This window comes from Podarcis bocagei (genome assembly GCF_964188305.1).
Source record: "Podarcis bocagei genome assembly, chromosome: 7".
Classification (NCBI taxonomy): Eukaryota; Metazoa; Chordata; class Lepidosauria; order Squamata; family Lacertidae; genus Podarcis; species Podarcis bocagei.
The window spans coordinates 2670044-2691760 of NC_138132.1; the positions used below are offsets into that span (position 1 = coordinate 2670044).

General features: G+C 49.0%; 1 protein-coding gene across 1 annotated transcript; it reads left to right on the forward strand.

Moving 5' to 3' along the window:
• The first annotated feature begins 100 nt into the window (after positions 1–100).
• Positions 101–21088, forward strand: PAF1 (PAF1 homolog, Paf1/RNA polymerase II complex component). The gene is made up of 14 exons (XM_081200420.1): positions 101–275; positions 1179–1208; positions 1296–1388; positions 3003–3124; positions 4179–4245; positions 5339–5440; positions 5675–5780; positions 6463–6531; positions 9064–9167; positions 9972–10088; positions 12594–12722; positions 14232–14337; positions 18828–18915; positions 20253–21088. The coding sequence occupies exons 1-14, from the start codon at positions 226–228 to the stop codon at positions 20699–20701; spliced, it is 1632 nt and encodes a 543-aa protein (XP_081056546.1). The 5' UTR covers positions 101–225; the 3' UTR covers positions 20702–21088.
• The last annotated feature ends 629 nt before the right edge of the window (positions 21089–21717 follow it).

Consider the following 21717-nt stretch of genomic DNA (forward strand, 5'->3'; position numbering starts at 1 on the left):
TGAGGGAAGGGCGCCTATTTCGCGCTCTGGCACTTCCCCTCACACCTGTAGGTGCCAAACAATGGATTTCCCGCGCGCATAAGCAGCCTGCGACGTTTTCCCCTCTTCCCGGAAGTGGCTTGACGTAGCAGCCCGAACTACATTTCCCAGCGGGAAAAGGGGGGAGGTTATTAAGCCCCGCCCCCGTTGACTGGCGTCGCCTGTTGCTCCTGAGGGGGGTTCGCGATGGCGCCAACTATCCAGACTCAGGCGCAGCGGGAAGAGCCCGGGCACAGGTAGGGGTGACGTCACTCCCCTCTCCCGGACGCCTGGGTCCCCTGTGGGAGTGGGGAGTGGGGAGGGGTCTCCTGCTCCCTCCCCCCCGCCCCCCAAGCACTTCCCCCCCAAAGGGTCCTCAGAGGGGGAGGGGCTGAGCCCGGACACCTGGGTCCCTCTGCCAGGCGCCTTGTAGCTCACAGTTCTTAAGTCCCTTTGAGTCGCTTCCGTTAAAAACTGAGAAATAAAGTGAGGACTAAATCAGTAAACAGAAAGTAATAGAACTTATTGTTTTAACTCGTCTTAAAATGCTTTTAATGCTGTGTTTTGATGCTGAAAACCACCTTGGGACCCAGGGGTGAGAGACAGGTAAGGAACAATGCCACTCATAATATGGACAAGCTGGAAGGTGGGCAGAGGAGGGCGACCAAGACGATCAAGGGTCCGGAAACCAAGCCTGATGAGGAACGGTCGAAGGAGGTTTAGCTTAGAAAAGAGGAGGCTGAGGGGAGATGATATGGCCATCTTCAAATACTCGAAAAATTAGAATATCGTGGAAAAGTTCATTGATTTCATCAGCTGTACGCCATAACCATCACAATTATAACAAATAAAGGCTTGGCATATCTCACTTTGCATGTCATGAGTCCATCTCATATATTAGTTTCACCTTTTAAGTTGAATTACTGAACTTTTCCACAATATTCCAATTTGTCGAGTTTCACCTGTATCTTCAGGGCCGACACCTGGAAGGTGGTGCAAACTTGCTTTCTCCTGCTCCGGGGGGGGGGGGGGGTGAGCCTGAACCAATGAATTCAAAAGGAGATTCTGACTAAACCGTTCCACCAAGTCTCATTTCTTATGCGCCAGCATCTCTGTGCTAAAGTATCAGTAACCCCATCTCTCTGTCTCTTTTTCCTCAGGCCCAACTCCCACCGGACGCTTCCTGAGAGGTAAAGATCACTCCCTTGCCATCCCTCACCTCTTGCTTGGAGCGTGGCAAGTGGTCTCACCTCCCGCTCTCTCCTTTCCCTTTGCAGGTCAGGGGTGGTGTGTCGCGTCAAGTATTGCAACAGTCTCCCCGATATCCCCTTCGACCCCAAGTTCATCACATACCCATTTGACCAGAACAGGTGAGCAATGAGAGGCTCAGATGTGAGGCTGTCATTTCCTGCACATTAGCACGTCCAAAGTGGATCCTCCGGGGTCTTGAACAGACCAGACTGACTTTTCTGCAGTGCATGGCGAGTTAATTCTGAAGTTAAATCTGCAGGTTATCAGGCTGCAAAGTGTCGAATGGTTATGACCTCTTAAGTCTGCATGTAAAAATAGATCATAGAAGATGTGTAATGCTTATGTGAAAAGTTACACAGAGGAAACAAAAGTGAATGGGCAATCATTAGTTGCTGAAATAGTCTTTTTATTTCACAAAAACTCTTTTAAGTTGGCACTGTTTTATCTGCTCACATTTTTATATTGCCTTGTTTTATTCCTTTTCTGTTAGTTTACTGATAGCTGCTTTAGGCATCATTTATGGGAAGCCAAGGCCCATTCAGCATTTTTGAAAGGTGTCCCAAATAAATTGGGTTGCAGATTTAAAGACTGATTATTTTTGTGGAAACTGCATATTGCCAGTTCATATTCTCCCCTGTGCCAGAAAGAAAGGCGAATGCCCCCACTAATCTCTTTCAGTTTCTGCCTTCTGGAAGAAGGTACAGGGTTATAAAGACTAGGACTAGCCGCCTAAGAAACAGTTTCTATCCAAATGCGATTTTGGTTTTAAAAGCAGTGTAAGGTAGTCTCTATGGGAGTATATTGTATTTAATTATGGGGTATCAGAGTTTTTAGGGGATCAACCAGGCTGGGATAGCAGGCTTGTTGGTTTCTGAATGTCTGATGTGGATTTTTTCAGTTTCGTTGTTCTGTATGGGACGACAATAAAGATTATCGTATTGTAAATTAGTGTTCAGAAGCACATTTTTGCGGATTAAAACTCATAATTAGAACTGCCCTTTAGTAGGAGAACAGTGCAGGCATTTTTTTATGACATACCCATGCAATATTGGAAAATGCTTGTCCTTGTAAATTTTGAAATAATTTTCTTCCTTTGAAATTCGGCTTATGTGGAGAGGAAATCAAAAAGGAAGATCAAACGCTCTTTCAGTACGCGACAGTGGCTGCTAGAACCCTAATAGCGCAGAATTGGAAGACATCAAAAATCCCAACTATAAACGAGTGGCAATCCAAACTAATTGATTATTTAGAATTGGCAAAAATGACACATAAAATAAGAAATCAAAAAGACATAAAGTTTAACAAAGAATGGAATAAATTTATGACATACATGGAAACAGAGGTAAAAAATCTAAAAATTACAGTAGGTATGACGTAACACTTGTGATGTAAAGAGTTTTTTAAGGAAAAGAAACTGCAGATAAAAAATCATATAATATATTCTGAAACCGAGATGAAGGGAAGTCAATTAGTGTGTGTTATTTAGTAAATGTAACCTAATTTGTTGGTATCTTATGTTAGGAGACGTTTTTTCTTTTGTTTTCTTTATTATTATTTTTCTTTTTTATGTATTTATTTTTTGTCTGTATGTGTGATGTATGTTTTTTTCGTTTGTTTTAATGTTTGATGTAGCAAAACAAATAAAATTTTAAAAAATAAAAATTTTAAAAAAAGAAATTCGGCTTATGCTTTTTCCGCTGCTTGACCTGCCTCTTGCTTCTGCCGCCTTCCAGGTTTGTACAGTACAAAGCCACCTCTCTCGAGAAGCAGCACAAACATGACCTCCTGACTGAACCCGACCTGGGGGTCACCATAGATCTAATCAACCCCGATACATACCGCATCGACCCCAACGGTGAGAGGAGTTGCGGGACCGGGAAATCTTAATAACCGTGCGGGACCTGGGTGGCACTGTAGTCTAAACCACACAGCCTCTTGGGGTTGCTGATCAGAAGGTCGGCGGTTCAAATCCCCTCGACGGGGTGAGCTCCCGTTGCTCGGTCCCTGCTCTTGCCAACCTAGCAGTTTGAAAGCTCACCAGTGCAAGTAGATAAATAGGTACCGCTCTGGCGGGAAGATAAACGGCATTTCCATGCGCTTTGGTTTCCGTAACAGTTGCGCCAGAAGCGGTTTAGTCATGCTGGCCACATGACCCGGAAAGCTGTCTGCGGACAAATGCCGGCTCCCTCTGAAAGTGAGACGATCACCGCAACCCCATAGTTGCCTTTGACTGGACTTAACCGTCCAGGGGTCCTTTACCTTTTTAATAACCGTGCACAGCAGTTGTGGGTTCCGGTTGTGGAGATGTGACTGATACATTTTGGATTCCCATTGTGCAACCTGCTTGATGTCACACACAAATATGTTTTGTATTAGGATGCCAATTTTTAAATGTGGTTGCCCATCCGTCTGTTTCGGGAGGCAATAGAGGAGTGAAGTCAAACCGAAGTTCAAGAGTTACCTACAGCACCTACTTTGGCTGCAGAGACCGATATGGGAGAGACATGTTTTGTTGCAGCTGGGGCTGACAAAGGCACCCAGTTGTGCTGCTGCAGATGCACCCTGATGTTTCTTCTCTCTTCGCTTCTCCCAGCGGTCATTTCTCCTATGGTCATTACATGAGCTGACTGTCTCCAGTCACTGCGGTTGTCTGCAAGGAATTCCCCACAAGGCCTGGGTTGATGCCCATGGCAAAAAAAGCCCACTTTAATTGTCTACGATTGGTACATCTTAATGTGACTGTATCAGGCTGTCATGGATGTGCTGAAGACAATCAAAACTCCAGGAAGTCTGGCCAGAGACGCTTGCCGGGGATTTGGCTGAAATAGCTAGACCAGGCTAGGTGTGTAAATAAGGGGTGACAGCCTTCGGTCTCTAACCACTGCTGCACCTTCTTTGGCTTCTTGCAGTTCTTCTGGATCCCGCCGACGAGAAGTTGCTGGAGGAAGAGATCCAAGCGCCAACCAGTTCCAAGAGGTAATGGTTTTCACCTGGGCCGGGATCCTAAACCCCAAAGCACTCCTCCGACTGCAGACTCCTGCGAGAAAACCCTTTTCTGCTCTCCGTTGTGTCCCTTATCTCGCTTCCAATCGCTTGCCCATCAGCGGCTTTGTTTCAACACCCACTTCCCTCTTTCAAAAAGAAAAAAGCACGATCTGCTTTTTGCTCCTGGGCAATTTGGCTCCAGGGACCACACATTCGCTCCATAAGACACACAGACATTTCCCCTCACTTTTTAGGAAGAAAAAAGTATGTCTTAGGGAGCGAAAAATACGGTATATGTTAGGTGGGAAAAATACTCTTAGAATCATAGAATTCTACAGTTGGAAGGTACCCCTGGGGGTCATCTAGCTCAACCCCCTGCAATGCAGTAATTCTGGCCGCAGGCATCCCTGGGTGGGCTTGAACCACCGACCTTCTGGTTAACAGCCAGTTGCACTGACCCGTTGCGCAGCAGGAGGGCTCTTCACTGCCAATAATAATAATAATAATTAATAAATTTTATTTATACCCCGCTCCCCGCCCTCCCCAGCCAGAGCCAGGCTCAGGGCGGCTAACACCAGTAAAATCACAATGATAACATAATGGAGGGGGGGTTAACAAAATACAGGTTAAAAATACAATTTAAAATGCAGTCTCACTTTAATAACAGCCCATAGATCAAAACCATAAGGGGAGGGAAACATAAGGGCCAGACTGAGTCCAAACCAAAGGCCAGGCGGAACAGCTCCATCTTGCAATATGTCAAGTCCCGCAGGGCCCTAGTCTCTTGGGACAGAGCATTCCACCAAGTCGGGGTCAGTACTGAAGAAGTCCTATGAAGTAGCTCAGTGATTGAAATGAAGCAACTTGTACGTTTCTGTTGCCAGTAGGAGTGGCCAAGGATAACCCAGCAGCTTTTCCTTCCTAGGTCTTTCTCACAGGTGTTTCGGACCATCTTGAGGGCTAGGAACATGGTTGTACGAAATGGGAGGCTTGCAGTACTCAGAAATGCCTCTGGAGGGAGACAAGAGACCCACGTGGATTCTTCCTAAAATAAAAATAAAAATCTCTCTCTCTTTCTTTGCAGATCCCAGCAGCATGCCAAAGTGGTGCCATGGATGAGGAAGACTGAATACATCTCCACAGAGTTCAACCGCTACGGTGTCTCCAATGAGAAGCCGGAGGTTAAGTGAGTAGAAATTAAACGTGTTTTTTAAAAGCTGCTGTTTCAGCATAAAAAGAACCCAACAATACAGTGATGAACGTGGTGAATCTTTGAGTTTCTGGACCACGCCTTCAAAGCCTCCAGAAAGATCTGTTTCAGCCAGTTTCCCAAAGTTCCTCCAGAGGACCGCTGTGGTCTTCCTTTACCTGGGTAAACGACTCCTTTCTGATCCATACTTCTTTCCTGGTTCTCAATCAGGATTGGTGTGTCTGTCAAGCAACAGTTCACAGAGGAAGAGATCTACAAGGACAGAGATAGCCAGATTGCGGCCATTGAGAAGACCTTTGAGGATGCTCAGAAGTCGGTGAGCTGTCCGGGGTGGTACCTTTTTGGGGGAAATGAAACCGCTGTCCTCTCACTGTTGCACTTTTGTAAACGGGATGGTGATGATGATTGATGGATTCACCCTGAGGTTACAGCGCAGGTTAAGCATTAAAACACAATAGGTAAAGGTAAAGGGACGCCTGACCATTAGGTCCAGTCGTGGCCGACTCTGGGGCTGCGGCACTCATCTCGCTTTATTGGCCAAGGGAGCTGGCATACAGCTTCCGGGTTATGTGGCCGGCATGACTAAGCTGCTTCTGGCAAACCAGAGCAGCGCACGGAAACGCTGTTTACCTTCCCGCTGGAGCGGTACCTATTTATCTACTTGCACTTATGATGTGCTTTCGAACTGCTAGGTTGGCAGGAGCAGGGACCGAGCAACGGAAGCTCACCCCATCGCGGGGATTCTGATCAGCAAGTCCTAGGCTCTGTGGTTTAACCCACAGCGCCACCCGCATCCCTTTAATTAAAACACAATACTCAGAGCTTGAAGCTGTCCACCTGGCCAGGAAATGCAGAGGTGGGCGGCAGCATAAATCTATTTCCTGTCTCCCTTTGGGAGGACGATGCTTTTGGGGGATTTGGGGACGCAGTTTTAAGAAGCTTATTGGTGTCCTTGCCTCTGCTCACCCACATTTCTCACTCCCAAATTCTGCCTCCAGATCGCTCAGCACTACAGCAAACCTCGGGTCACGCCGGTGGAGGTCATGCCCGTCTTCCCTGACTTCAAGGTGAGATTGAGGGAAGGGGCAGTTGGATTATTTTATTTTATTTTGATTATTATTATTCTTTATAATCACTCTTTCCTCCCGGGACATCGAATAACTTACAAAAAAATCAGTCAAAAATCTAACTATAACATACATCAAAATCATCCTCCTATTAGTTATGCATAACAGTATATTCTTTTGTCCCTATTCATTTATCCTAATTTCCCCCCCTCCCTCCCCTTTACCCCTCCCCCCAAAAACTTGTTCTCTCTTCAAATCTTTAACCATGTGCACAGTTTAGTCATTCTAATTTGGATGCTTGGGTTGGCTCCCCCCGTGCTATCCAATTCCTATAACTTGCCCATTTATTCAAAATCTTTTGACCTTTGTTATTCCTTGTTTCTTCCCTCGTTACCTCTTCAAATACATCAGATTGTATATGTTCAAAAACATAGTCATTCCATTTTTCCATTGTCCATTTATCCTTTTCTTTCCATCCTGATGCAATAACAAGCATACCAGCTAAGATCATAATTTTATACCAATCTTGCTCTTTTCTTTCTATTTTACTATTCTCCAGTATTCCTGAGATAAGCATTTCTCTATTGACTTCTGTCTTAACTTGAAATACATCAGAAATAACCTTTATAATCTTTTGCCAATATTCCTTTACACAAATACACTCCCACCACATATGTGCATATACCCCTAACTCTTGACCCCTAACTCTATGTATGGGGGGCAGTTGGATCTAAGATGTTTGGGCTTTGTATACAGCAGTCCTGCTCTCGCCACTAGGCCTCTCTCCACCTGCTCGGTTCCTATGGTTTTTCGACTGCGAAAATTCCTTTCCTGTTTATTTGCGACAGGTCCGTAGGCAGGGAGAGCGAGATTAGAGAGGTGGTGGGCTCTTGGCAAAGATGGATGAAACACTGAGCGAAACAAGCGCTTGCTTTGGGCATCAAGGGAAGGGGGGGAAGCCACAGAAATTTTCCATGGCTGGATTTTTAACATTTAGTGGTCACAAATTGCTCAGCTTGGCGTTCCTTTTCTCAGCCGAAGTACCGTATTTTTTGTCCCATAGGACGCTCCATCCCATAGGACGCACCTAGTTTTTTGGGGGGTAAATAAAGGAAAATTTTTTTCCCTTTAATTCCCCCCCAAAAGCAGGTCGGGGAAACCGAACCAGGTCAAGGAACAGCGGGATGGCGGTGCTGCGCCTCCCTGCTGTCCCCCGAGCTTGTGGGGCTGGCCGATGTCTGCCCGGCGCGAGGGGCGCTCTGCATCAGGGCGCCCCTCGCGCTGGGCGGCAGGCTGCTATCCGCAGCGTGGGGAGCCTTGCGGGGAACTCCTGCAGGGCTCCCCACGCTGCGGATGTCTGCCCGGCACGAGGGGCGCTCTGCTTCAGGGCGCCCCTCGCGCTGGGCGGCAGGCTGCTATCCGCAGTCTAGACATCTCTGCGGGACCTCCCGCAGGGTTGCCTAGGCTGCGGATGCGTTCCCAAAGCCTGGAGAGCGAAAGGGGTCGGTGCGCACCGACCCCTCTCGCTCTCCAGGCTTCAGCAAAAGCCTGCATTCGCCCCATAGGATGCACCCAGATTTCCCCTTCATTTTTGGAGGGGAAAAAGTGCGTCCTATAGGGCGAAAAATACGGTATATTAAAAACCCCAACAGAACAACAATGCAACAAGGCAGGCGGAATGCTTATCTCCTTTAAGTATAGAAGTAGATGGTTTTGAGGATCTGATCAAAGACTTGTGCAGTTGGAAAAAGTAGGAGAAAGCTTTTCGAATACAAATAAAGCAGAAGTACACGTGTACCTTGGTTCTCGGACAGAATGCGTCCCGGGAGTCTTGTTCGACTTCCGGAACTGTTCGAAAACCAAGACGAGGCTTCCTGCATCCTGCAGCCAATCAGAAGCCGTGCTGGACGTTCGGCTTCCGAAAATCATTCGAAAACCGGAATGCTCACTTCTGGTTTTCGATCATTCGGAAGCTGAAATGTATGAGTTCCAAGGCGTCCGGCAACCAAGGTACAACTGTATACAAAAACGAAACATTACTTTCCATGTTACTGTAGGTTTCGTCTTGTTTCGAAAAGTAAAATTTTATCTCGTGGTTTATAATTGTGTATATTTTGGATCAGATATATATGGGGGCACCAAAATATTTTTAAGTGCTTAGAGCCTCTAAAGGTCTTAATCCGGGCCCCTCTGCCTAAGAGGAGAGTAAGACTCAAGGGGTGGAGTAGTAGTCGCAGAACCTCTTCGCCCTGGTTCTCGCACCCACTCCCTGCTTTTGCACGCAGAAGCCCCTCATTTCTTCTCCTCGGACTGCACAGTCAAGCCCGTTTGGGGCAAATCCTGGAGCATAGCTCTCAACTTTTTCCCTTTTCTTGCGAGGAATCCTATTCGGAATAAGGGAATGCCCCTTAAAAATTGGGAAACGTTGACAGCTATGTCCTGGAGGGGTGGGGATGAGGCCCTGCCAGCTGTGTGCCACTTCTGGAGGGTTCTTGCCGTGCCGTAACCTGTTCTTCTTCCGCCCTCCGCCAGATGTGGATCAACCCCTGCGCCCAGGTCATCTTCGACTCCGACCCAGCGCCCAAGGACACCAGTGGGTCAGCCGCCCTCGAGATGATGTCCCAGGCCATGATCAGGTATGGAAATGCAGCTCTCTTCGTGGGAGACGGGAATTCTTCCAAGCCTCGCTTGGAGAAGCTGTGCTGGGGGGTGAACCTGAAGCCTTCTGCATGCCGGGCAGGTGTCCTGCCACCAAACCATAGCTGTCAACCGTCCCTTATTTGGTGGGAAACTCCCTTATCCCAGCGCCGTGTCCCGCTGCTGTCCCTTATTGATGATGTCCCTTAAATTTCCCGGGTTTCAAAGGAAGCAGCTCCTCTCCCTCCCTCCCTGCCGGCCAGGGAGGAGGGAGGCTCCAACTATGTTGCTTGGCTGCGTTGCTCACCCAATAAGGAGTCTCAGAACGACTGGGGGGTGGAGCTTGCATGCCTTGTGCTGATCAAATCGGCCGCGTTGCCTGGGGACTCGCCTTTGCTCAGCGCTTCCCAGCAGAGAGGTGACGGTGGTTTTCCTTGCTGCATCCCCTTTGCCGGGTTGCTGCGCTGTGGGAACCACCGCTTGAGGCTTCGTTTGGCTGCTGGCTGGGCTTTCTGCCTTTGGCTCGGAGGGGCTCAGAAGTTGAACATGCCTGTGCTCGGAAAATCCCTTATTTTGGCTGCTGATCCCTTATTTTCGAGGCTGCTGGTCCCTTATTTTCAAATCTGTAAGTTGACAGCTATGCGCCAAACTCCAGTCTCTCCATGACAAACTGGTTTGCTACTGGATTCCATGCAAGAGATAACCTTCCTTCCTTCCTCTCTCTCTCTCTCTCTTTCTCTCTCTCTTTCTCTCTCTCTCTCTCTCTCTCTCTCTCTCTCTCTCCCCCCCCCCCCAAATTCCAGGGGCATGATGGACGAAGAAGGGAACCAGTTTGTGGCCTACTTCCTCCCTGTGGACGACACGATGCGCAAACGCAAACGGGACCAGGACGAAGAGATGGACTACGCTCCCGAGGACGTGTATGTGTACCAACCGGGAGGGCGCACGGGTTGTCTGGTTAAGAAAGCAAAACTTTACGGGGAGACCTTTTATTTTTAAAAATCCCCGCACTTGGAAAACCAACAGGTCAGGCGTGTTTCCTGCCCAAGCCGTCTCCCTGACACACTACCTTTCTGCACGCGGGGACTTGTTTTCTCCTGCTCTGAAGGGCAGGGCTCAAACCCAGTGGCTTCAAGTTTAAGAAAGGAAATCCCAAATAAACATTTGGGGAGGACTTTATTTATTTCTTTTTTTGCGATTTTAATCCAAGTCCTTTATTATGAAAATTAACACAGCTTGCTCAAAATTCAGCTTAAAAAGAGTTAAGCCTGTTTACATATTATATATATATATATTTTATAATATTTTATTAGATTTTATCAATAAGGAGATTCAAAAGAATACAAAAACAGAAAAATACAAAGTTACAAAATACAAAAATACAAACATTAGACACAAAAAAAGACAGGAAGAAAGGGGGGGAAGCACATAAAAAAGAAAACAAAACTCCCTCTTTTTAAATTTCTCTTTAGTTAACTTATTTTCCTGACTTCCTCACGCCTCCCTTTTTTGTATCCCTTTTCTTAAAATTTAGTTCAGCAAATTCATATCCAGTTTAACTTATCTATTATCAATCCCATCTTACATTTTACCTTGGTGCTAGAACCCCATCAGTTCATTTCCACGTCATCAGCATTCAAAAATTTTACAATGTTTCTGTAAATAAGTTTTAAATTTCCTCCAATCTTCCTCCACAAGCTCTTCTCCCTGATCTCGAATTCTGCCAATCATTTCCGCCATTTCCATATAGTCGCCTGTTTACATATTATAAGGGAGAGGGAAGATCAGTTATTAATTCATCCAAAGTGGCCAGGAAATCTAGAGTGGACTGCAGGGTATCATAGCTCAATGAAATGGAAGGCTCTTTTACAGGTACAGAGATTGTGCTTGCAAATCTGTCAGCGGCATTTTCAAATACCATCAGAGGAACTCCAGTCAGGGGCGTGTGGCTCAGCCTGTGGTCTTCGGGAACTTCAAAACTCTCAAAAGTCTAAAGGATCATAGGAAAAGAGGGTCTCCATTTCTGGATAGCCTTCAGGAACCATGCTGCTGCTTTCAACTCATGTTTGCAGTTTCAGTAGCCTTTTTCGTAGACGACTTTTTTCCCTTTGGGAAGTTGCTCTTTGTTGTTGTTGTTAAAGGCCCATTCAAATTTCCTAGAACCTTCCTGACAGACTGGGATGCTGCTGGATTTACCGTATTTTTCGCTCTATAGGACGCACTTTTCCCCCTCCAAAAATTAAGGGGAAATGTGTGTGCATCCTATAGAGCGAATGCAGGCTGTGCGACTAAGCCCAAAGCCAGAACAGGGAGACGGAGCGCTGCGGAGCGCTCTGTCTCGCTGTTCTAGCTTGGGGATGGCTTCACCCCGCTGCCCTGCAGGGGCTACAAAGGCTGTCCCCGAAGCCAGAGCAGCAAGACGGTCTTGCTTTTCTAGCTTGGAGATGGTAGCCGCCTGAAGCCTCCAGAGTGCAGCGGGAATTCCCGCTGCGCTCTGGAGGCTTTGGGTGAATGCACCTTGAACGCACCTTGTTTTAGAGGGGAGAACAAGAAAAAAAATTCCCCCCTCTGTTCTCCCCCTCCTATGGGCCGGTGCGTCCTATAGAGCGAAAAATACGGTACGTCAGCTGTCGTCCTTCTTGGGGCAAGACCTTTCAGCAGAACTCTTTGATGGTGCAGATAGCAATTGCACCCGACCCTTAGAAGAAGCAACCGTGCCAATTTCATCATTCTCTTTTTCTATGTACAGTGGTGCCCTGCAAGACGAATGCCTCGCAAGACAGAAAACTCGCTAGACGAAAGAGTTTTCCGTTTTGGAGGTGCTTCGCAAAACGAATTTCCTATGGGCTTGCTTCGCAAGACGACAATGTATTGCGAGTTCCTGCTGGTTTTTCCCCCCCCCCTTTTTCTAAGCCGCTAAGCCGTTTATCAGCTAATCTGATCAGCAGATAAGCCGCTAAAAGCCGCTAATAGCGCTAATCCTTCAATGGGCTTGCTTCGCAAGACGAAAAAACCGCTAGACGAAGAGAATCACAGAACGGATTCTTTTCGTCTTGCGAGGCACCACTGTAAATTTGTGTCGCCATCACTTTGACATCCAAGGATTGCTGCCTGAAGGAATCAAAGAACACTAAAAGCAATAGCACCACCAACCTTGGGGAAGACCTTCTGACACCAAGGGCTGTTCAACAGAAGAACAGCTCTTCCTTGGTGGTTTTAAAACAGAGGCCATGCTTCGGGGATTCAGCTGTGATTCCTGCATTGGACCAGATGACAGTTCTGTGCTTATATTTTGAAGGAGCCTGGGTAGAACCGTTTGCCCTCTCAGCCGATGGGATTATTGGAGGGAGGCAGGAGAACACCTCGGAATGAATATGGGGGTGCTGCAAAGCCCTCACCCTTTTCTTTCTATCCCTTTCCTCCAGGTACGAGTACAAGATCGCCCGGGAATACAACTGGAACGTCAAGAACAAAGCCAGCAAGGGCTACGAAGAAAACTACTTCTTCATCTTCCGGGAGGGCGACGGGGTCTATTACAACGAACTGGAGACCAGGTGAGGCGGAGGGAGAAAGTGAAGCCGGTTTTTTTTTGGGGGGGGAGTGTTCTGGTGGCCAGGGGGGCCTCCAGGTAAAAGGGTCTGGGGCAATTGGGGGCACGGTGTTGGTGGTGGTGTCAGGGCTGGCTAGATCCATCCAGCCTTTTGCCTTTCTCCACTGAGCACATGATTAACCTGTGGAACTCCCTGCCACAGGAGACAGGGATGGCCACCAACGAAGACGGCTTTAAAAGAGGATTAGTCACTTTTATTTATGTATTTTTTGTCTTGTTTGCTCCCTTTGTATACTGCCTTTCAGCTGAAGATGAAAGTTTGCGGTGTAAAAATGCAAAACAGAAGCACAAAACACATAACGAAAACAAAGACAAAAGCAAAACAAAAACAAATTATGAAGGAAGAGAAAGATATCAGTGGCTACTTGCCATGATAGCTGTAATAATAATAATAATAATAATAATAATAATAATAATAATAATAATAATAATAATAATAATTATTATTATTATTATTTTGTATTTATATCCCGCCCTCCCCAGCCGAAGCCGGGCTCAGAGTGGCTAACAACAATAAAAGTAACACAACAGTCTAAAATCAATTTGTTTTAAAATCAATTCAGAGTCAAATTAATGGCAACCATTGGGCTAGAGTTGTGTGAAGAATTACCAAAGGAAGGGGTCAGGCTGTGCCCTGACCAAAGGCCTGGTGGAACAGCTCCGCCTTGCAGGCCCTGCGGAAAGATGTCAAGTCCCGCAGGGCCCTGGTCTCTTGGGACAGAGTGTTCCACCAGACCGGGGCCACAGCCGAGAAAGCCCTGGCTCTGGTTGAGGCCAGCCTAACCTCCCTGTGCCCCGGGACCTCCAAGATGTTTTTGTTTGAAGACCGTAAGGTCCTCCGTGGGACATACCAGGAGAGGCGGTCCTGTAGGTACGAGGGTCCTGGGCTGTATAGGGCCTCTGCCACCCTGGTCAGATAAATGCTTCTGGACGCCAGTTTCTGGAAACGGCAGTAGGGGAGAGTTGCTCCTGTACTCAAATCCTGCTTACGGGTTTCCCTTCATGGGCACGTTAGGATTTCACGGAACCTCTGGGTCCAGAGGCAGTCTATCTAGACTCCTGGGGAATTTGGCCACTGTGAGACTAGCGCTGGGCCTGATCCAGCAGCCTCTTCTTCTTAGTCCTTTCCCCCTGGCACATGTTGCATCCGAGCTGCAAGTCCTGCGTGGCAGGGGGTGGGCTGGATGACCTTTGGGCGTCCCTTCCAATACTTTGAATTTATGAAATAAGGGCCTCCCCAGAGATACCCCATTGTGTTCCCTCTGCTGGCCACCACTGCGACCCCGCTAAGCGGTGCAGGCGGTCCTGGCATGCAACCAGCCCCTCGCCACCCCCAATTTTGTGCAGCACGCCACCGGCACTCGAGGGCTGTATCCTGCCGCCAGGGCATGTGTAAATGCGCAGAGGGAGTCGGGCCCCTGCTCCCTCCTTAACCTCTCCCTCCCCGTCGCAGAGTGCGTCTGAGCAAGCGGCGAGCCAAGGCCGGGGTGCAGTCGGGAACCAACGCCGTTCTGGTGGTGAAGCACCGAGATATGAACGAGAAGGAGCTGGAGGCGCAGGTAAGGCTGGCGTGGAGGAACCCAGGGGACCCAGGAATCCTGGCTCTGAGCTTCAACCCCATCTCTTTTTTCTTATTTTTTCAAAAAAAAATTTATTAGCTCTTCAACATATCATTTTCAACAATAATTGCACGTACTTTTACATTTTTTTTTACTTCAGTCGCATCTGAAAATTTTCCAATCTATTCATTTAATTTACATTTCTTATTTTCACTATTACATTTAAGTCTCATATCTAATATCTCTCTTCTTTCTCTTCTTTGTAACACTTCGTATATTTCCCCTTACAAAGCTTCTTGTAGTCCTGCTAGCGTAATTTGTTGGATTACAGTTGCTCTTCAAATAATTCGTATATTTCTTCCAATCTTCTGCAAATCTCTGGTCCCGCAGGTTTTGAATCCTTCCTGTCATTTTATCCAATTCTGCTTAGCCCATTAATTTTGTCTGCCATTCTTTTTTTGTCGGAATTTCTTCTTGCTTCCATTCTGGGCTAACAATACTCTTGTTGCATATAAAAACAATTTTACATCCTGTCTATTAATATCCTTACCTATAACGCCAAGTAGAAATGCTTCTGGATTTTTTAGAAATGTATATTCCAACATCTTTTTCAACTCGTTATATATCATTTCCCAAAAGTTTTTTACTTTCTTACATTCCCACCACGTATGATAAAATGTTCCTTCGAGTTTCTACCCCATCTCACTGCCCCGCTCTGGCCATTGGAGCTGGCCGGATGCTTAATGGAAGCGAGGCTCATTGACGGAATTAGAACCAATTCCTAGAGAGAGGAGAGGCAAACCACTGGCTATCGGCCACCACTTGTTGTTGTGTACCGTAATTTTCGCTCCAAAACACACACTTTTTTGCTCCTAGAAAGTAAGGGAAAATGCTTGTGCGTGTTACGGAGCGAATGCACGGATCGGAGCCATGGCTGCCGTCAGTCAAGCAAAGCGGGAGCCGTTTACACGCTCTATGAGGCTCTCGCTTTGCTTTAAAGCGACCTGGAGCCGGGGAGGAGGGAGGGAAGGAGAGCCATGGCAGCAAAGCGGACACGGAGGAGGGACAGACGCTAGCAAAGGTCTGCGCTCTCTCTAAACAGAGCAATGAGGCTGCAGAGGGACAGCAGGAAAGATAAAATTTAAGCAACCAGCAGCAAAATAAAACCAACCTCTAGCTCTGAGCCACGCAGTGAAAACCAGGAAGTAAAAAAAAAGGCTGGGGATGAGGGAGAGGGGAAAACTTCGCAAATCCCCCACGTCTCAGCTGATGGGGGGGGGGAGCAGCTTGTTTTCAGGCAGGATAGATTTGAGCATTGTCTGGGTCCTAGTGCCCCTACCGCTTTGTTGTGCTCCATTCTATTGCTGCTGGTGGCTGCTTATCGTCCAGGCTGCAAGGAGGAGCGCTTTTACACAGCTAATGGCGAATCCCCTGCAATCCAAGTCCTCCTCACTTGCTCAAATCTATTCTGCCTCAAAACAAGGAGCGGAAGGAAAAGGCTGCAAACTGTTAAATGGAAAAAACCCAGGCACAGGGCAAATACCTTAAGTATACCTTTAAAGCAACAGTGCTCTTTCCCTCCCTCCTCCCCGCTCAGCTCCCCGAAAAGCTCCTTACCACCCACCCCACGCGTGCTCCTTATCCCTTGAGTGCTTTTCCTTCCATCCCCACTTAAAACGTGGTTACAAAGCACGGATCCACATGGATCCTCAGGATTTTTGCACTGGGTCACCCCAAATTCACTATCAGATCACATGTCTGTGGCCACAGCATGAACCACAAAAATCATACATCCACTGTTTCATTTAGAATATTTTTTTCTTGTTTTCCTCCTCTAAAAACTACGTGTGTGTTATGGTTGGGAGCGTGTTATAGAGCGAAAAATACGGTAGTCGTTTACTCGTGTCCGACTCTTCGTGACCCCCTGGACCAGAGCACGCCAGGCCCTCCTGTCTTCCACTGCCTCCCGCAGTTTGGTCAAACTCATGCTGGTAGCTTCGAGAACACTGTCCCACCATCTCGTCCTCCGTTGTCCCCTTCTCCTTGTGCCCTCCATCTTTCCCAACATCAGGGTCTTTTCCAGGGAGTCTTCTCTTCTCCTGAGGTGGCCAAAGTCTTGGAGCCTCAGCTTCAGGATCTGTCCTTCCAGTGAGCACTCAGGGCTGATTTCCTTCAGAATGGAGAGGTTTGATCTTCTTGCACTCCATGGGACTCTCAAGAGTCTCCTCCAGCACCAGAATTCAAAAGCATCCATTCTTTGGCGATCAGCCTTCTTGATGGTCCAGCTCTCACTTCCATACATCACTACTGGGAAAACCAGAGCTTGAACTATACATAGCTTTAACCATAACTTTAACTATATCGGCCACCACTAGGGATACGGAAATCTAGTTCGGTCCTTGGCACCTGGGGTCTGGTGCACCTCAATCTCTGAAGGCCAGGCCTTCTCTTCCGGTCGAAATTCTCTGGAAAGGAGGACTTGGGGTGGGAGACGGATGACTAAAGTCTGCCCCCCTGGGAAGGAAGCTGCCTCTGCTCACTGGTACCTTTGGGGTTCCTAAGTTCCAAGAGCACTTTTGGCCATGGCAGTTCTGTAGAGCCTCCATGTTCCAAAGCAGTCTATACCTTGGGGGGGGGGGAGTCAGGAGAGAAGAGGGCTTTTCCCACCGTGCTTGCTAGATACAGTGGTGCCCCGCAAGACGAACGCCTCGCGAGACGAAAAACTCGCAAGACGAAAGGTTTTTTCGTTTTCGAGTTGCTTCGCAAGACGAATTTCCCTATGGGCTTGCTTCGCAAAACGAAGCTTGCCCCGCAAGCTCCGGGGATAGCGGGAAGCGCAGCGCGTCTTCCCCGCTGTCCCCGGACCTCTTTTGAAGCAAGGGGCGGCGCGGAGAAGATCGCTTCTCCCCGTTGCCAGCCCCGCAATCTCCAGGGACAGAGGGGAAGGCGCGCGCCTTCCCCTCTCTCCCCGGACCCTTTTTGAAGCAAGGGGCTGCAACGGGGAGAAGCGATCTTCTCCCCTCCGCCCCTTGCTTCAAAAGAGGGGACAGAGGGGAAGGCGCGCGGCGCTTCCCCTCTGTCCCCGGACGGTCTCCATAGGAACACATTGACTGATTTTCAATGCATTCCTATGGGAAACCGTGCTTCGCAAGACAAAAAACTTGCAATAAGAAAAAACTTGCGGAACGAATTAATTTCGTCTTGCGAGGCACCACTGTAGGTTCTCAGGGGAATCCCATCAGCCGCTGTTGAGGGGGCAGAGTGCTCGACCCTTCGGCTGGTCTTGGCCGGGTTAGGCTAAGTAAGGGGTTGCCAAGGTTTAAATCGCCTGGGCCGGTTCACTCCAGTGGAGATCCCTCTGTGAGCCAGATTGCGCGTGCGCATGAGCAGGCACGATTTCTGGCATCTGTGTCTGCGCAGATGCGATTTCTGGCGTCTTCGTCTGCAAAGATGCAATTTCCGGTGTATGCGCAGACGCAATTTCTGCTGACACAAGTCCCTGCGCCATGTTGTGCTGGTTTGGCGCAGTGCGCAGGGACTCGCCGAGTGGGTGGCTTGGTTTGGGGGCGGCTCGTGGGCCAGTTAAACGACCCCCATGGGCCTTAGATTGCTGACCCCTGGGCTAAGTGAACCCAGAACCTGGGGAAGTGTCATAATAGTAATATAACAATAATTTATTATTTATACCCCGCTCATCTGGCTGGGTTTCCCCAGCCACTCTGGGCGGCTCCCAACAGAATATTAAAAATAGAATCAAACATTAAAAACTTCTTAAAGAGGGCTGCCTTCAGATGTCTTCTAAAAGTTTGGTACTTATTTTTCTCTTTGACATCAGGTGGGAGGGCGTTCCACAGGCGGGTGCCACCACCGAGAAGGCCCTCTGCCTGGTTCCCTGTAACCTCACTTCTCGCAGGGAGGGAACCGCCAGAAGGCTCTCGGCGCTGGACCTCAGTGTCTGGGCAGAACGATGGGGGTGGAGACTGACTGGATGACAAGGAGTGGTGGGAGGCACCGGCTGGGGAACCCCCAAGGGAAGGAAGGAAGGCTCTGAACCCCAGGGGTTGACGGAGCGGTCAGAGGGAGATTGGAAGGGGATGCTGGATACAGACGGGACAACGGTTTAGTGAGCAGGAGGAACCTGTGACAGGGAGCAGCTCAGACTCTGAGGCTGAAGCAGAGGAAGGGGGTCAAAAATGCTGAATTATCCAGGGTATCTCCCTCTCCTGTTGCAACAAGTTCCTCTTTCCTCTGATCTCCAAGAACATGCAAGATGAGGGCAGAACAGAAGCCAGAGGTGTGCAGGTGCAACTTGAGACTGCTTGGGAAACATCTGGGAGAGGAGAAGACTTAGGTGGAAGGCCTTGCCTCTTTGTTCTGACCTCCCTCTGATTCCAGCCCTGGCAGGAAGGCCAGTGGAGTTGCTGGAAGTCAGCGGGAGGCGATTTCTCCTTCCCCAAATGCCCCCTAACTCGCAGCTCTGTCCCCTGCAGGAAGCCCGCAAAGCCCAGCTGGAGAACCACGAGCCGGAAGAGGAGGAGGAGGAGGAGATGGACCTGGGCAAAGAGGCCCAAGCCTCAGGTAGGTGCCGGCTTGGCAAAATCTCTCCCTGGTGCCCCCTGTGCTCGCTGCTGAAGATCCCTGTGTGGCCAGGCGGCCACATTGCGGAATTTGCAGCCTCTGCTTTAAAGGACACCCCCTGTTTTGGCCCCTGGTGGAACACTCCAAAGCAGCTCCATCGCTGTTGCCTCATTGGCTGGCGCAGCGGCATCCCTGTTTCTTAAGGGGGGAGGTCCTGCCTTCCATCGATACCCTCTTCATTTAAAGGGATGGGAACCGTATACAGTCATACCTTGAGTTACAGACGCTTCAGGGTGTGTGTTTTTGGGGGTTACGGACCGCCAAAACCCGGAATTACCGGAACCGTTTACTTCCGGGTTTTGGCGGCTGCGCATGTGCAGAAGCACTAAATTGCACTTTGCGCATGCGCAGAAGCACCAAATTGCACTTTGTACATGTGCAGAGGCGTCAAATCACAACGCGCGTGCGCAGACGCGCCGCTGCGGGTTGCGGACGTGCATCCTGGACGGATCACGTTCGCAACCCGAGCATCTGCTGTATGTTGTGTTTACAGAAATATTGTGAAGATGTGGACTCACTAGCAGGGTTTGAGTAAACACTTAACAAGAAAACGAGCATGAAGGTCAAGATGTAATAATGGGGAAATAATAAAGGGCAAGAGGTAATACGGAAAAGTATGGTACAAAAGCGATAAGATTGTAACAATATCAAATTAAGAGATTATAAAAATAAGGTAGAATAAAACAGGCAGGAGAAGTAAATAAGGAATCAGAAGAGGAAGTTGAGGGAAGTCATGGGTGAAGGGGATAGGGATTTATATATACTTTTTGTGATAAAAAGGATTGTGTTGAATATAAAACTGTACAACTTAATAAAAAAACTATTTAAAAAATAATAAACGGATGTTCCTGGCCCGTCCTCCCGCTTTAGGGTCCCCAGATGTTGTTGGACTACAACTCCCATCATCCCTGAGCTCTGGCCTTGCTAGCTAGGGGTGATGGGAGTTGTAGTTCAACAACATCTGGGGACCCACAGGTTGAGAAAGGCTGAGCTAGAGCATTGGGCGAGGAGAGAGCAGGGTTCAAATCCTCCCTGTTGGCTGTGAAGCTTACCCTGTGGCCCCCACGGGGGGGGGGGGAATAGCCACTGCTTCTCTCAGCCCTTACCCTACCTCAAAGGGTGGTTGTTTTGGGATTAAATGAGGGGGAAGAGTCATGTGCTGCCACCTTGAGCCCCTTCGAAAGAAACGCAATCGGTCCCCCTGAAAAGCCAAGCTGTCCCCCGTTTTTCCCCTGCCCTCCGTGTGCTCACCTCTCTCTCTTTCCCGCTCGCCCTAGACGAGGAGCCGGAGAAAGGCAGCGAGAGCGAGAAGGAGGCCAGCGAGGCGGAGGAGGGCGAGGAGGAGGAGGAAGGGCGCTCGGCCAGCGAGAGCGAGCGGGAGGCCAGCGAAGGCGAGGGGGCTCCGGCCGAGGAGAGCGAGGAGGACGAGCGGGCGGCCCGAGACAAGGAGGAGATCTTCGGCAGCGACGACGACGAGGAGGAGGACTCGGAGCAGGAGGGGGGCCAGCGCGACGAAGGCGAGAGCGGCAGCGAGGAGGAGGACGACGAGGAGGAGGACGAGGAAGGGGGCGGCCGGCGCCAGCAGCGCCGCGCCAGCAGCCAGAGCCCCCTCCACAGCGGCAGCGAGGACCGCTCCAACCACGAGGAGGAGGAGGAGGAGGAAGGGGAGGCCAGCGCCAGCGAAGCCCCGTCCGAGTCCAGCGAAGAGGGCAGCGACAGCGACTGAGCAGGCCCTTTCGGAAGTTGGCTACACCCCTCTTCTGCAGGGAGCACACCTGGGAACGGACGGTACTTACCTTGGCTGGCTGGCTGGCAGCTTTGTCCCAGTTAAGCCCAGAGGATTCTGGGAATTTTCTTTCCTCCCGGCGAACGAGGCGGATCGGAGGGCTGCCTCCCCGCCACCCGTTTCTGCCGATCTTCCGCCTCCGCCAGCGAACTCTTTGCCGCGAACCTTCTGCAGGAACGACTGGTGTTTGGGGTGTGCGGTGGGACACAGACTCAGTCGCATTTGGTTCTTCTTGTGTTGTTCTCCGCGCTTTCCCGCTGTACATAATGCGCCACACGGCAGCTCTCTCTCTCACCCAGCCCAAAATAAAGTTTTTTGCTTCTTGAATCTCCGCTCTCTGGTTAATCAAGGCCACTTGCAACACTGTTGGGGCAAGTGCACTTATTTATTTCGGAAAATGTTTGCCTACCGTTCTTTCGTAAAAAATCATCAAATCGGGATAAAGCAATGAAACCATCCTCTAAAGCAGGCATCCCCAAACTGCGACCCTCCAGACTTTTTGGGACTACAACTCCCATGATCCCTAGCTAACAGGACCAGTGGTCAGGGATGATGGGAATTGTAGTCCCAAAACATCTGGAGGGCCGAAGGTTGGGGGTGCCTGCTCTAAAGTAATAAAATGTTAAGTGCAGACCATCAGAAAACCATCGTGGAAGGATGTTCTCCTGAATTGCTTGCATAGGAATAGAAAGGAATTTAGCAGGTGTTTTAACTGTTGGCACAGAAGGCACCTGCTGAATATCCAGTGGCAGAGAGTTCCACAGGACTGGACCCACAGCACCAAAGTGTTTCTTGTTGTCAAGTGACTCTCGTGAACTTAGGGAATGCAAACAACACTCCTGTGGATCTCGGTGATTGAGATGGGATCTATGAGGATTCGTGCGATCCCTGAGGCACCCTGGAGCCAGGTTGTTCAGGGCTTTATAAACTTGGATGAAGGAGGGGAGGGGGTGATT

Coding starts and splice junctions, on each gene's coding strand:
- PAF1 (XM_081200420.1), top strand. CDS start 226: ATGGCGCCAACTATCCAGACTCAGGCGCAGCGGGAAGAGCCCGGGCAC. Junction 4,246..5,338: donor GCGCCAACCAGTTCCAAGAG/GTAATGGTTTTC, acceptor CTTTCTTTGCAG/ATCCCAGCAGCATGCCAAAG. Junction 5,781..6,462: donor TTGAGGATGCTCAGAAGTCG/GTGAGCTGTCCG, acceptor TTCTGCCTCCAG/ATCGCTCAGCACTACAGCAA.